Source organism: Lemur catta, chromosome 17 (genome assembly GCF_020740605.2).
Source record: "Lemur catta isolate mLemCat1 chromosome 17, mLemCat1.pri, whole genome shotgun sequence".
Taxonomy (NCBI): domain Eukaryota; kingdom Metazoa; phylum Chordata; class Mammalia; order Primates; family Lemuridae; genus Lemur; species Lemur catta.
Genome location: NC_059144.1, coordinates 21,097,910 through 21,113,320, shown reverse-complemented (window position 1 = coordinate 21,113,320; position 15,411 = coordinate 21,097,910). Strand labels below are relative to the sequence as shown.

Sequence of the window (15,411 nt, the reverse complement as noted above, 5' to 3'; positions counted from 1 at the left end):
CCCCCACTGTGACCTCGTCTCTGGGCTGGGCACTGATGGTGGTGGGAGGCCCCCCAACTGCTCTCGGCCCCGCCCTTCTGACACACCCGCCCCTCTCTGCAGGTGGAGTGACCACCTTTGTGGCTCTCTATGACTATGAGTCACGGACAGAGACTGACCTGTCCTTCAAGAAAGGGGAACGGCTCCAGATTGTCAACAACACGTGAGTGCCCCTTCCCTGTTGCCCCTCAGGATGCCTTGGGGGGACTTCACAGGGGGGGCTCCTGCCACACAGGAGCTGCCGACAGGGGGCAGTGGGACAGAGGGCAGTGTGGCGCCCAGCACCTACTGCACCTCCGCCCTTGGCAGCACCTCTGTCCTTCCCCAGCCACGGGGACCCCTCCCTGGCCACAGGGGACCCCTCCCCATCTCTGGCTCTGCTTGCTCCCTCCAGCCCTCTCTCAGCTTCTCCCTCTCTCTGCTTCTCTCTCGCTGGCCCTTAGGAGGAAGGTGGATGTCAGGTGTGTACACACTGCGTGGACGGTGGGCTGGGTGGGGGCGCTTTGCTAGGGGTCGGGGTTCCGGTGCCGTCTGCATGTGCTTCCATTGCCCGTGTCCCTGCCTGTGGTCTCTGGCTCCCTCGGCTGCCCCCCACCAGCTTCCCCAGCTTCTTCACCCCCTACTGATTTGACCAGGTCCTGGACCCGAACCCCAGGCTGAGATTGGGGCCATCCATTGCACCTTCCTCACACCTCCTCCCCGTGCCCCTCCCCACTGCCTCACCCCTCCCCACGCAGACCCTCAGCCCACCTTGAGCACTAGCTGCATGCAAGGTCTGGTGCTGAGCCCACTGTGGCCTGGGGGGAGAAGGCCTTGTCCACACCCTCCTGGAGCCAGAGTGCGGCCGGGGAGCCAGCCCTCTGCTCCAGTCCGGGCCAAGTGTCAGGCAGAAACTGGGGTCAGCTCCTGGAACCCCTGCAGTGTGCCCCCCTCTGGTGGTGTCCACAGGGCCTGGGAGGGTCAAAGGCCTTGGAGGAAGGACAGTGAAGTCACGTGGCAGGTAGAGGTAGTGGACGGCCGCCCCTCGAGGAGGGCAGCTTGCAGGAGGGTGCAGGGCTGGAGGGGGCTGACGCCTTCAGGGCTGTGGCAGGCAGGGGGGTTCTAGAGGGAGAGGAGAATCGATCCCCGAGTGTCCTCAAAGTCCTGGCTCAGGAAGTGGGACATGTCCACCGTCCCCAAGCGTGTCTTGCTTGTTCATGCCTCCCTTCCCTTGTGCATGCTGTTCCCTCTACCTGAAATGCCCTTTCTCCAGCCTCTGCCTGGTGAACTCCTATTCATCCCTCAAGATCCAGCATAGGACTGCCTTCTCTGTGAGGCAGAAGGGAACACAGGTGCCAGGTGCTGTGCCAGTCATCGTTGCCCATGTCCCCCTTGTATTAGCTCCTCTTTGCAATCCAGCCAGGGCTGTAGTGATGGGGGAGGGGGCTGACTCCATTTTGCAGATGAGGAAACTGAGGCTCAGAGGTGTCGAAGGCCCTTGTCCAAGGTCACATGGCTACCAAGTAGCAAAGCCAGGATTGGAATTTGGGCTGTGGCTCTCTCCCCTCCTCAAGCTGCTCTCTGGGGGAGGGGAAGGAGCTGTCCCAGCTCCCCCCTTGGCATGTCAGAGTCCTGGCTCCAGTTCGTTTATTGTCACCAGCTCTTTGCACCTGTTTCCCCCCAAACTGGGAGCTCCTTGAGCCACTCTCTGGTCTACCTCCATTCTAGTCCCCATGTCACCTGTTGTTCAGCACACTGGGGTGGCCAGCTGGTGCTGGAGAATGGGATGAATGAACAATAATAACATGGTGCTCTGGGCATTTCTCATGCTCCGGGTGCGAGCCGGGTCCTGTGCTGAGTGCTTTAAGTTGCATTATTTTATTCATGTGTCACCGCAACCCTGAGAAGTGGGAACTCCCATTTGCTCCATTTTACAGATGAGGAAACTGAGGCCCAGAGAGGGGAAATGACTTGCCCAAGGTCACACAGCCAGTAGTGGCAGAGCTGGAGGGGTGGGCCGGCCCTCGGACCCATGGCCCTTGCGGGAGGGCTCAGTGGACGTGCAGCGAGCCCAGAGGAGGGAAAGGCCCGTTCAGAGGAGGAGGACGCCTCAGGCTGGTGGCTGTCAAGTGCTGGGGGCATCTCAGACTGGGTCACAGCGTGAGCAGAGGTGTGGGGGCAGCAAAGGCTCGGGGAACTTTGATTCTGCCTCTTCCACCCGGGGACAGAGGGCAGCCCCCACTCCTTCCTCTGTCCAGCCCCTTCCCTCACTTCTCCCTGCCTTCCAGGGTGGGCTGGGGCTGCTGAGGGGTGGGAGTGATGGAGTCTCACCCACGGGAAGCCCCCGGGCGGCAGGGAGGGGCCCTGGTGGGGGTGGCGGTGGGTGGATTGGGAGCCACTACGCTCCGCTGCTCCTTGCCTAGAAGTCGGGGAGGCAGGTAGAGCTGCGGCTGGCGTTAGAGGAAGAGGAGAGAGAGGTGCTTCATGGAGACGGGCCACCCACATTTGAGGTGTTCAGGTCTCGTACCTCACCCGGGGCCCATCACGATTGCTTAGGGGCCATTGTTGCTTAGTGCCTGCCCCAGCCCGTGTGCGTGGGGGACTCTCTGCATCTAGCGTGGCCCCCACCCCATGTGGCTGTCAGGGGAGGTGGAGCCCATCTATCGGGGTTTGGCCAGGTTGGGGTCCTCACAAAAGCAGGCCCGGAGACTCCGCTTCATGGAACCTGGTGCCAAATGTCCCCGGGTCCTAGTGTCCTGCGTACTGTGTGGCTCTGGGTCAGAAGAAGCCTACTGGGGTCTGAGGTCTGGCTGACCTGAGCCCACTGGCCTGGCGTCTGAGTTTCCAGGGCCCCTCTGGGTTGCTCCACGCACTGCCCCCTCCTCCCGTCCACATTCCGGCATCTTCTTTCAGGGAGCTTTCCAGCAGGTACTGCCGGGCAACGGCACTGCAGCCGACCTCTGCCCCCTTGCCTGGGCATTCCAGGGCGGGGGGCACTTCAGGACTTCAGAGCCTCCAGGGACCCTGCCTTCATGTCCTCTTCCCGAGACCTGCCCTGGCCTCACCCCTCCCTCCCTCATCCCCTCACCTCACCCCACAGACCGTGCACCCCAGGCTTGGGGCTTGGAAACCCGACTGCCGGGCTCTAACTGGGTCCTGGCCAGCCTCAGGCCTGGGGCTGTCGGGCTCTGAATGGCCACGCCCAGCTGCCCCCACTTCTCTGCAGTCCCCAAAGAGCTTCTCTGACCAGTCCCAACAGCCCAAGTGAGTTAAAATGTCAAGACCCAAACTGGCATCATGTCCCAGGTTCCAAAGCTGCCACAGTCCTGGTCCACATGCCAGCCTGGCTGGACTCAGGGATTAAGTCCATAAAGAGGATCCCAAGGCTCAGAGAGGTGAGTTCAGTTGCCTGAGGTCACACAGCTAGTGAACAGCAGCTGGGATGTAAAATCTCAGCTCGGGGATTCCTGGCCCAGCGCTTCCTCCTCCGGCCACACGTGGGAAGGTGAGGGTTTGAGCAGGGGACCTGCGATTCTGTCCTTCCCTTCCTCCCGCCCACCTCATGAGAGTCAGGCCCCAGGGAAGGCGCTGGATGCGTAAAACTCCACCTGACAGGTCCCCAGGGAAGGCGCTGGATGCGTAAAACTCCACCTGACAGGTCGATGTCGCTGTTACTTCCCACCACCGCCACCTGAGGCAGGTTTGAGCCTCCCAAACCCTAGACACGGGAAGATGGGGATTGATGCTTCCATTTCACAGGTGGGCAAACTGAGGCCCTGATGATAATCACAGTAATTTTCTCAGCTTCCCCTGAGCCCAGCTTGATGCTGACTATTTGCACACTTTGCCTGCAAGGGAGATTCCATCCATATGATCTCCTTTATACCTAAAACCCAGAGAGGGTATGACACTTGCCCAGGGTCACACTGCAAATCCTTGTTGGAGACTGGGACTGTGCTGCTTTGGTTTTTAAAAACATTTTGGAGAGTAGGGAGGGGCACCCCGGAGATATAGATTTAGTTGTTTTTATGTATTTGTTTAGCCAGATCAGGATACTAGCAGCTCATGCATATGCTCCGAGGGAGGCATGACTATCCCGTCCTACAGATGAAGAAACTGAGACTGGAGGGTGTGGTGTGGAGGGGTCAAGGTCACACAGCCAACAAGGGGTGAGCTGGGATGGCGCCCAGAGCAGGCCAATTCTGGAGCTCGAGCTCTCAAACACCTCCAAAGTCAAGGGACAGGCTGAAGTTGGACCTCCCGGTTCTTTAGTGATATTGCAGTCCCCTTTCTCCCTGTCGCTTGTGAAATAAAACCCCCACACTGGACTGTGAAACCCCAGACTCGCATGTGGCTGATGGTGGGAAGCCGGGAGCTCTGCTTGCTGAAGTCTGGGTAACGTCAGCTGAACCCGTCTTGCTGCTGGGGCCTCGCTCAGCTGCCACCGGGCACTTGCTTCTGCCAGCCTCCCTCTGAGTTGGGGGCCAGGGGCTCCCCAGAGGCCAGCTTGCAGACTCTGGCTTTGTCACGCTGCCTCTTTTTTGTAAATTTTTTTGTAGAGGCGGGGTCTCATTTTGTTACCCAGACTGGTGTCAAACTCCTGGCCTCCAGGGATCTTCTCGCCTCGGCCTCTCAAAGCGCTGGGATTACAGGTGTGAGTCACTGCAGCCGCCCAAGTGGCCTCTTTTTGTAGCCTCTTGACCTTAGACCTTGGCCCAGTCCTGGTGTGGCCTGTCCTCTGACCCCACCCTGCTGCCTCGGGTTCTGTCTTCCCCTGGCTTTCCCGAGGGTCTCAGCCCCTGTGAGGCCTGGAGGGGCCAGCTGTGGGCACCCAGAGACCCTGGTTCCCACCCCTGCTCTGCTATTGATTCGCTGTGTGGCTTTGGGCAAATCACTGCCCTTTTGTGCCTCAGTTTCCCCACTGGTGAGATGGAGGCTTTGGATTAGAAGATCTCAGAGGGCTGTTCCCTGTGACTTGAGTCCTTGCTTTACAGCTTTGGGCAAGTCCCTGCCCCATCTGTTCCTCAGTTTCCCCAACTCTGTAAAGAAAGTGCTGGACTACTCTAGCCTGGGTGCTGTGTGTCCCTGGGTTGATCCCTCAACATCTCTGAGCCACAGTTTCCTCATCTGGGGGCTGGGACCTTGCGTTCCTTCCTTGCAGGGTGGTCGTGAGGGTCAAACGAGACAGACAGGTGTGGACACCGCGGGTGGGTTTGCAACACGGAGGTGGGTGGAGATTTTGTGCATCCAAAGGCTTCTTTCCTTGACGTGGGACTTGCCCCCTCCCTCCAGGGCCCCCCTTCCTGAGAGATCCCACGTGAGCTTGCCGCCTCCCTGAGCATGCGTGCGGCTGTCACACCACTGAGTCAGGCCCACACAGCCCCGGTCGTACCCCCTTTGGCTCACTCCATGCAGAAGGGAGCCCCACCCTCTGGTTCACCTCAGCCCACCCAGCTGAGCCCCAGGGTCTGGGGTGCTCACTTGTCCTTTGACAGGTCCTCGTAGAGCTCCCTCAGCTCCACTCTTTCCTGGCCTCAACTTCTCCGTCTTTAAAATGGGCTGCAGAATCTGGCCAGGGCAGCTCAGAAGAACTGGGAGCCAGGGAGCCAGGTTCAAGTTCAATTGTGTGACTGTAAGCAAGGTCCTTTCTCTGGACCCTAGCAGGGGCTGGGGGGACATCCTGCTTATATAGATCTTCTCAGGGTCATGGTGAGGTCCAAAGGTGGCCTTGGGTTGAGAAGAGCTCAGCAAGCCGTCAGCCCCACCACACCCTGCACGGACTCGTCCGGGAGCCCAGGCCTGGCTGTGTGACCTTGAGCAGAGGGCTTCACTTCTCTGGCCTCAGTCTTCCCATCTGTACAGTGGGATGGAGAGGGGGCCCTAGTTCCCAGGTCGCCTGCCCAGTGACACCCGCCCCGTCCCTGTGGTCCCTCTCCCTGTCCCCTTTGGTTGCTGTGGATGTGAGGCCTCTGTGGCTGCCCCCGTCCCCGTCCCCAGCACCGCCTGGCTCTCCTGCTCTCTCCCTCGCTCTTCCTGTCACTCTTTGCCTCTCACCACCCCCATCTCTGCCTCTTCTCTCCTCTTGGGCTCTCGCTTTCTCCTCCCTCCTCTGTGTCTCTGGACCCCCGCTCCAGCCAGACCTGGTTCACATTCAGATGGCTGCAAAGGTACTTCCACCCCTCCCAACGCCCACCCTGATCGGGGGACCCAGCCACCGCGCCAAGAGCTCCTCCTGCCCGTGCCCCCAGCACCTCCTCCCCCCTTCCTCCTCCTCACGGGGCAGTTCGCATAGAAGTGCCCTGGGTATTGGGGCTCTGCCACCTCAGCCCCCTCTGACATGGCTTGCTGTGTGACTTTGGGCAAGTCCCAGCCCACTCTGGCCTCAGTTTCCCCTACAGATGGTAGGCTGCAGGAGGAGGCCTGTAGTTTTCAGCTGAGAAGCCCTTTAGGTGTGACCCATGGTTTGTAACAGGGACAAGCATTGCTCTAGTTTGCAGGGTTGGGGCCTAGATTGTCACCGGTCACCAAAAGAACCACCCCTTGCCTCCACCCACATCTCATCAGCTCCCAGGATTGGGCTTCTGAATCTCAGGGCTTGGGAAAGTCTGTAGGTCTAATTTGACTCCATTGCTGGCAGGAATCTTCTCTCTTGTTACAACTTTGCTTACCCCCAGGGACAGGGAGCTCCCTCCCTCACTCCCAAGACAGCTTGTGGCATCTTGAGATGTCTTGATACATCTGAAAGGAAGCAGCTTACTGCCCGTCCCAGGACTTTGCCCCTGTGGATTTGGGGCTCGGGCTGATCAAGGTCAGTCCCGCCACTGTCCTGGACAAAGCCCATCTGAGCCAGCTTTGGCAAAGAGGCATGTGGGCCAGGGAGGGGCAGAGTCCCAGGCCAGCTTGACCTGGGACTCTGCGAGAGCTCAAGCCAGCCCCGCTGCCTCCCCGGGCCTCACTGGACCTCAAGGGCCCCAGCACAGCACCCAGGAAGACCCGGGCACCGGGCCCACCGCTGATGGCTCCCTTCTCCTTTGCTCCTCCTTCTGCCCCTGCTCAGAGAGGGAGACTGGTGGCTGGCCCACTCGCTCAGCACGGGACAGACAGGCTACATCCCCAGCAACTATGTGGCGCCCTCTGACTCCATCCAGGCCGAGGAGTGAGTATATCCCCGTCACTGCCGGCGCAGAGTGTCTTTCCTGGGCTGGGGTGGGAGGTCTGGCTGCCCAGGGCTCCAGCCACATCCAGGGAGAGGCGCTGTGGCTGGGCAGAAGCCTGGACCACCAATGACACCCACCTCCCTCCCACCCCAGGTGGTACTTTGGCAAGATCACCAGACGAGAGTCAGAGCGGTTGCTGCTCAACACCGAGAACCCGAGAGGGACCTTCTTAGTGCGAGAAAGCGAGACCACAAAAGGTACGAACATTCCTGCTGGCCACTGAAAACTGAGTCTTTTGCGGGTGGTTTAAGCTGGGTGTTGCAGAGTGAATAGGAGTTTGGTATATGGAGTGGGGAGGGAAGAGCCCTCCAGGTGGTGGAAATGGCAGGATCTAAGTCAGGGAGGTACATCTGAGGAACTCTGAGCAATCTGGGGTGGCCAGAGGGCCCAGTGAAAGATGAGGCTTAGCCTCTCTGGCCTCAGTTTCCTCAGATGAGGAATGGGCACAGGTTGTCAGGAGGTCTGAGTGTCACACGGCAAAAGGCTTGTTCCCAGGGTGGGTGCTGATGTAATAGGCCCCTCTTCTTCCCCTTCCCAGGGGCCCTGGGGCTGCACTGGGTGCCGGGCCTGGCTTTGCGCCCCCCCGGCCGGGCAGTCCTGGCCCCTGCTCCTCTCCTGTCCCTGCCCCTGGCCAGAGAATGAAGATCATCCCCTTTCTCTCCAGCCCCTCTGAAAGTGGGTTGCAGGCGCCTCGTCACCATGGCAACCAAGCTGGGCCGCTTCCTGTGGGCCTGGGGCTCAGCGGGAGATGGGGAAGCAGAGCATCCATGTCGTGCGTGTGCGTTTATGAGCAGTTGTGTGGCCGTGTACACGTGTGCATGCCTCGCGTAGGCCTGGGCATGCGTGTGTGTGCACGTGGGGGTGGAACTGTGTGTCGCTGCGTGGGAGTGAACTGTGGTTTGTCCTTGTGCCCGGGGGCCTGGGGAGCGTGTACCTGTGTAAGCATGTGGCCGCTGGGCACGGCATGCCTGTGCGTGTGTGCGCACGTGGTCAGGGTTGGCTTCAGCCTCAGGCCTGTGGCTTCTACATGCACACGGCCTGGACCCCCTGGAGAAAATCATGGTTGCCCAGTGCAGGCTTTAGATGTTCGGGTGTGGGCTTGAGTGCCAGCTCTGTGACCACAGGAGGGCCACTTCCCTCTCTGGGCCTCATTCCCCCTTCTGCACACCGGGATTGTAACCTCTGCCCGAGGAGTGCCCAGGGAAAGGTCCGTGGGCTGCCCGGCTGGGCGTCCCGGGATGTCTGCATGCTGCTGGGCTGGGCTCCTGAGAGGCTCCCGCTTCTGGGGCTCAGCCTCTGTCCCTGATGCCACCCAGGTGTCTCTTGGGCTCAGGTTAAAAGAGGTTCCTACCCTGGCCTGCTAGGCAGGAGGAAACCTTTCCAGCCTAAAGCTTGTCTAGGCTCAAAGGAAAAGGGAAGGGACCACCAGGGCTGGCGCAGCTTGGCCTTGGCAGCCTTCAGGCCTCACCTAGCACATGATCCCCTGCCCGTGACTGACATCGCTTCTGCCAGCCACCCCCTCCTGCCTGAGCCTGGGCCTGTCTTCAGAAAGGGGCGGGCCACAGACAGTGCCCAGAGAGGGAAAGCAGTTAGGCCAGGGACACACAGCCACATGGGGCCCTTCCCAGGCTCCCAGCAAGCATTTACTGAGTTCCTGGTATGTGCCAGGCCCTCTTATATGTTGTCTCATCGAATCTTCCCAGTAGTCCTGGGAGTGCCCCCATTGTGCAGAGGAGGAAAAGGAGGCTCAGAGAGGGCAAGTGACTTGTCAAGGTCACACAGCTGGGATGCATACCTGGGATTCGGAGGTCTTGCCAGGGCCGAGGGTGCATGGCAGGACCCTAGGTCAGGTGTTGCTTTGCTCACTTGGCCCTGCCTCAGTGGCTGGCCCAGAGCTGGTTGCTGAGCGACAGAGCGACCCAGGGGCTCTCAGTCCCGGCCTGTCTTCCCTCCCTTCCCTCCCGTGTGGGGCAGGCACAGAACAGTGCTTAGTGCCACGGCCTGCGGGGGCCACCGGCGTGCCGGTCACACGCCCCTCTGGGCCGGCTCTGCAGGTGCCTACTGCCTCTCCGTGTCCGACTTCGACAACGCCAAGGGCCTCAACGTGAAGCACTACAAGATCCGCAAGCTGGACAGCGGCGGCTTCTACATCACCTCCCGCACCCAGTTCAACAGCCTGCAGCAGCTGGTGGCCTACTACTCCAGTGAGTGCCCGGGGGGCCAGGCTACCCTGGGGACATGGGAGAGGTCTGGGGGCTGGGCTACCCTGGGGGCATGGGAGAGGTCTGGGGGCCGGGCTACCCTGGGGGCATGGGAGAGGTCTGGGGGCCCCAGCCGCATACCCTGAGGAGGGGGCTTTGGAGCCTTCAAGGGCTGGGGCCTCTGTTACCCTGAGGAGGCCCAGTCTGCTGCTCCCCCCACTTCGCCTCCCTCTCCCCACCCCCTTCCTTCCCCTTCTCTGCTACTGTCTCTCGCCTCCTCCCTGTCCCCCTCCTCCCTGTCCCCCTCCTCCCTGTCCCCTGCCCTTGCCCACTGGCCTCCCCCACTCCTCTTTCTCTGCAGCTGTCTGGTGAGGAGGGGGTGCCTGCAGAACACCAGAGTGAGCTGGTGGGAGGGAGGGGACAGAGGCTGGTGTCGTTTGTCTGCGTAGCTGTAGCCGTAGGACCGGTCTGAACCGGTTACTGGGAGAGGAGGAGGGGGTGGCTAGACCGATTGCAGCAAAGAGGGAGAGAGCAGGAGAGAGTGGCTGAGGGGGCTGAGGGGGCTCGCGGAGCCCACCCTGTGGAGGGTGAGGGATGGGGCGTTGTGCCGTGGTGTGTCCCACGCACGTGTGGACCGCAGTGTCAGAAGCCACCGTGTGCCCATGTGCCCGTGTGGCCGTGGCCTCTGTGTGTAGCTGTGGTCTACTCCCCACCTTGTGTAGCTGTGGTCTACTCCCCACCTTGCGTCCCCTCCTCCTCTCAGCGGTGCCTCCCACCTTCCCCTACCATCGCCACCGCCACCGCTCTCTGTCCCGTGGCCACCACTGTAGGGTCCCGTTCCTGCAGACCAGAACGCTCCAGGGGCTATCTTGGGAGCTTAGGATGAAGACCCTGCTGGCCCTGAGGCCTTGGGTGTTCTAATCTCAGCCGCCTCCTGGTGCCACCCTTCCCCGACCACTCCCTGCAGCCCCTCGGCCTCCTGGGCTTCTCCAGCCTTCTCCAGCCCGCAGCTGTTCTCAGAGCGCTTGCCTGGGGTGCCCTCGCTCCCCAGCCCCTCGCCCTCCTGCTGTTGCGCACACAGCTCTCCTCTCCTGGACGCATTCCGACACATTTGCCGTCCTGGGGGGTGATCGGGTTCCTCCCTGGACTGTGAGCTCTGAGGGCAGGTTCCTCTGGACGTAGTCCCCACCGGGTCCCTGGGTCCCCGTGAAGTCTGATGGATGAATGAATGAGTGACCCAGTGAGCAGATGCATAAAGCACTGGGGGCCCGTGCAGGGGCGGGGCCGTGTACACACAGCTGTGCACGCCTGGCCTCCAGGGCAGCCCGTGTGCGTGCGTGTGCGGGGCTGCACACGCAGTGGAGAGGGAGGCCCAGGGCAGACGTCCCACCTGACCTGCACCTCCCTGCCTGTGTTCTCAGAACATGCCGACGGCCTGTGCCACCGCCTCACCACCGTGTGCCCCACGTCCAAGCCACAGACTCAGGGCCTGGCCAAGGATGCCTGGGAGATCCCTCGGGAGTCGCTGCGGCTCGAGGTCAAGCTGGGCCAGGGCTGCTTTGGAGAGGTGTGGATGGGTAAGGCTGGGCCCCTGCCCCCTCGGGAGAGACCACGGCCCCCTCGGGGGGAGGCGTGTGGTGTCTCCACCGAGAACCAGGCAGATGTCTGTCCTGTGTGGCGGCAAAGCCTCCCTTGGTTCCCTTTCTCTTTAGTCACCTCTGCTGAGCAGTAGGACCTATTTTAAATATAGAGCTTCCCGGTGCTGACGGGCACTGAGTTGGGGTGTAGCCCCCCCAAGTGCTGTGCTCGGCAGCCCTGCAGATTGTCGCACCTATTTATCGAGAGCTGCTCAGGGCCCGGCACCCTGGCTGCCCACAGACCTGCGGGGTGGTCTGGGCCAGGCAGCCGCACTCTGAGCCTCAGTCTTCCCAACTGTAAAATGGGGCTGGTGCTAATAGGACCGTCAGGGGCTTGTGAGAGAACAGTGGCCCATGCGTGTCCACATGTTAGCTGCTGCCCGTGGGAAGAGCAGCCCCCGCTCGCGGAGGGGGATGCTGGGAAGCTTAGGGTCTGGCATGTTCTGGGCCTGCCTGTTAGTGATTTCCTGTCTAACCTTGGAGAAATAGCGAAAGCGTCCTTGAAAATGAGCACCATGCGGCCGTGACAAAACCCAGACCCCTCTCCTGCCGGCTGCTTTCTGCTGACGCAGAGGAATCCTACGGGCGGGGTGGAGGTGGCAGATTGTGAGTCTGCGGCTTTAGCGGGAGCACGGGGTGCTGCTTGCAAGGTTGTTTCATCTGCGCCACAGTGTGCACGCGGTGTCACTGTCTCCTCTCCCCTCTCCAGGGCTGACAGGGGAGAGCAGACAGGCTTCCCTCGGGGGAGCCGTGCAGGGACAGAGGCCTGGAGGCTGGGGAGGGCCAGGGCAGGGAAGGGAAGGCGCCGGCTTGAGCTGGTGAGAGGGGAGGGCGGTGGGACGCCGGCGCGTAGACACGGCAAAATGGGGACTCGAGCAAACCCTGGGTAAACCCACAGCATCAGCCGTTCTGGTGGCTGCAAAACCACCGGCCTTGGGTGTGTGGTGACGCCTGGGGGAAGGGTCTCTGCTCCTCCCTGGGTGCTCCAGGTAGACTCTTGAAGTGCCACATGCGGATCCCCAGATGGCCTTGGCCAGGGGGGCCACAGAGGTGGGCCTGAGCCCCAGCCCACAGAGGGAGGCCGGGTGACGGGGAGAATGGGCCCAAGGCCACTCATGAAAGAAGACTCCTGCCCAGCTGGGACGAGAACCCGGATTAAACACGCTGGTTTAGCACACAGCGTCCCCCGAGGCCCCCAGATAATAGTGAAACGATAAGTACATTCTTTCCAGAGCCTCACAGTGGGCCTGGCCCCGTCGCTAAAATCTCATGTAATCCTCAGTCGGCTCCCACAGGCAGGCGCGATGGCCTTGCCGCCTTCCAGACGAGCTGGCTCTGGCCGGAGGCAGAGGTGGAGGCAGGCCCCGGCCAGTCTGACCGCCGGCCTCTGTGCTCAGTGCAGTGCTGTGCTTTTGGGGGAGCGTGGGCTCCAGAGGCGACCTCTTGCTCTGGGGGCCTCCGTGGCCCCCGGCCCAGCTTCCCCTCGCCCCTGGCCCCAGCCAGTGCCCCTTCCATCTGCCGATGCCCAGAAGGAACGTGATCACCCGGGAATGGGAGCACCGAGTTGGAACCCCGGGCTCTCATTTGTCAGGCCGATACGCTGCTTCGGGGGACATTCCTAGTAATCATAGTCCTGGCGACAGCCACTGTTGTTTGAGCGTGTTACCAGAGACTCATTTGATCCTTGCAACAGCCCTGTGAGGAGCACCCTGTCATTGTGCCCATTTTTACAGATGGAGATATTGAGGCGCAGGAAGGGCACCGGCCTTGGCTGGCCTTGGCACGTGGCTGGGGAGGCCAGAGCTGGAGCTGGCACCCAGGCAGGCAGATCCTGGGTCCCTGTGCCATGGGAACAGAGGGGCCTCCACTGAGGCAGCCTGTGCCCCTCCCGCCACAGGGACCTGGAACGGCACCACCAGGGTGGCCATCAAAACCCTGAAGCCGGGCACGATGTCTCCGGAGGCCTTCCTGCAGGAGGCCCAGGTCATGAAGAAACTGAGGCACGAGAAGCTGGTGCAGCTGTATGCGGTGGTGTCTGAGGAGCCCATCTACATCGTCACGGAGTACATGAGCAAGGGTGAGGCCGGCACGGCTGGCACGGGGGTACGGGGCCGCCGCCTCCAGGCAGCCGCCACGGACAGGGCCGTTCACAACTGGGGACAAGCCGCATGTCCCCCCAAATCAATAGAATAGAATCAAATGCTCATGTCAATGGAAATTTAAACCAAAGATTGCCTTTCTCATTTCATTTTTTAAATGATTTCCCGTGGTCCATCTTGTCCCCCCCACTTTGGTGGTTCTCTAAAGCTGTTTGCCGTATTTGGGGCTAAAAGAGAACTCCCTCAACCCTCCCCGCTGAGCCACATCTAGATCAAGTTGCTGGCTTGACCTTGACTTAATTTTTAAATTAATTAGTTATTTTTCAAAGTTCCACTTTTTGGAGGTGTAATTTACATATGATAAGATACGCCTGTTCTAAGTGTCCGGTTCAATGAGTTTTAACAAATGGTTTCTCTGTGCATCTCTGACCACTGTCAAGATATACAACATCACCATCACCCAGAAAGTTCCATGTACCCCTTTGCAGATAGGACCCTCCAGCCCCAAACCCAGGCAACCACCGATTTGCCGTCTGTCATTATAGATCCGTTTTGTTTGTTCTAGAACTTCCTATAGGGAACCTTTTACATGTGAGATTCATCCTTGTTGCATATCTCAGTAGTCTGTTCCCGTTTTGCTGCTGAGTAGGGTTCTGTTGTATGCAGGTGCTACAGTCCATCTGTCCACCTGGAGGGGGACGTTTGGCTGTTCCCCTTCCTGCTTGTCTTTGAGTGACAAACGCTGAGTAGGACTTAATTTAGTGTTGGGTTTCCATAAAATCTGCTGTGCTGGTTACAGCAAGGCCAGCCTGGCTGGGGGGACAGGATTTGGGAATCCCTGCTTCCTGGCTCAGGGAGGACAGGGCAGGGGCTAGAGCTGGCTCTCTCTCTCTGCCCAGGGAGTTTGCTGGACTTTCTCAAGGGTGAGACGGGCAAGTACCTGCGGCTGCCTCAGCTGGTGGACATGGCTGCTCAGGTGAGTCAGCCCCTCCTGCCTCCTCACACCCTGGGCCCTCGACACCCAGACCTATCCAGCTTAGCCAGATCTGGCCTCTTGAGTGCCCCCTTCAGGAAGCCTGCCGTGATTGCCCCCACTTACTCATTGATCTTGCCCCACGTGTCACTGCTGCCATGAGTGGTGCTTCTGGGCAGAGGAAAGCCCTTACCTGGGCATCAGGAATCAGTGACTTGCTGTGGGACCTCAGGCCTCAGTTTCCTTCTCTGTAAAGGTTATTTAGTCACTCAGCAAACGTGTATTAGTGCTTGCTGTAGGCGGTGCTCTACAATCATTTTTTCATTTAATCCTTATCACAATCAGGAGTAATAGGGATTGGCTGTTATTATCATTTGACAGATGAGAAAACTGAGGCTCAGAGACCGGACTTAGGGCAATGGGCAGGACCTGACACCCATCTGTGTCTCTGGGTCAGTGGAGGCCTCTTTTCACGGCCACCACATTTTCCTGGCTGCATCTTATCTTGTGTGTCCCCTTTGCCCTCTGCCCTGCGCCCCCTCCTCCCGCTGAGCGCTGTTCCTGCTTTTTATGTTTAATGTAAACTGGCTTCACTTGCCTGAAGTAGTGTGGGGAGGGCGGGGAGTGTGGTTGCCTCTCCACCCCTGTGGGGACCCCAACCCTGGACACGTGCCCCGTGCCCCTGGGAAGGGCGTGGGGTGGCCCCTGAGCCAGGCTCCCGCGGTTGTGCCTGCAGATCGCCTCGGGCATGGCATACGTGGAGCGGATGAACTACGTGCACCGGGACCTCCGCGCTGCCAACATCCTGGTTGGAGAGAACCTGGTGTGCAAAGTGGCTGACTTCGGGCTGGCCCGGCTCATCGAAGACAACGAGTACACAGCCCGGCAAGGTGGGCGGGGTCTGCGTGGCGGGAGCCGTGTGGCCCTGGGCAGTCACACCCCGCTCTGAGCCTCAGTTTCCTCATCTGCCAAGTGGAGATGAGAATGGTGCCGCACTGATGAGCCTCCCTGACCTTTTTCGCTCCGGTAGGTGCCAAATTCCCCATCAAGTGGACGGCTCCAGAAGCTGCCCTCTACGGCCGGTTCACCATCAAGTCGGACGTGTGGTCCTTTGGCATCCTGCTGACGGAGCTCACGACGAAGGGACGGGTGCCCTACCCTGGTAAGCAGGGTCCCCATGGTCATCTCTAGTCCCTGAACCCCTCTGCCCTGGTGGCCTTGGGCAAGCCACAACCCCTCCTGAGCCTCAGTTTCCCCATCTGAATA

The 15,411-nt window shown here is 60.3% G+C and overlaps 1 protein-coding gene across 5 annotated transcripts in view; it reads left to right on the top strand.

Annotated features, from left to right (window-relative positions):
- Nucleotides 1-15,411, top strand: part of SRC (SRC proto-oncogene, non-receptor tyrosine kinase) — a 54,485-nt gene that overhangs the window by 36,651 nt on the left and 2,423 nt on the right. For all 5 annotated transcript variants that reach the window (XM_045528619.1, XM_045528618.1, XM_045528615.1 and 2 more), the window contains 9 exons: nt 103-202; nt 7,076-7,174; nt 7,329-7,432; nt 9,290-9,439; nt 10,858-11,013; nt 12,971-13,150; nt 14,072-14,148; nt 14,882-15,035; nt 15,176-15,307. In XM_045528619.1, the coding sequence (XP_045384575.1) occupies nt 103-202; nt 7,076-7,174; nt 7,329-7,432; nt 9,290-9,439; nt 10,858-11,013; nt 12,971-13,150; nt 14,072-14,148; nt 14,882-15,035; nt 15,176-15,307 (1,152 nt within the window). The remainder of the gene's footprint in view (nt 1-102; nt 203-7,075; nt 7,175-7,328; nt 7,433-9,289; nt 9,440-10,857; nt 11,014-12,970; nt 13,151-14,071; nt 14,149-14,881; nt 15,036-15,175; nt 15,308-15,411) is intronic.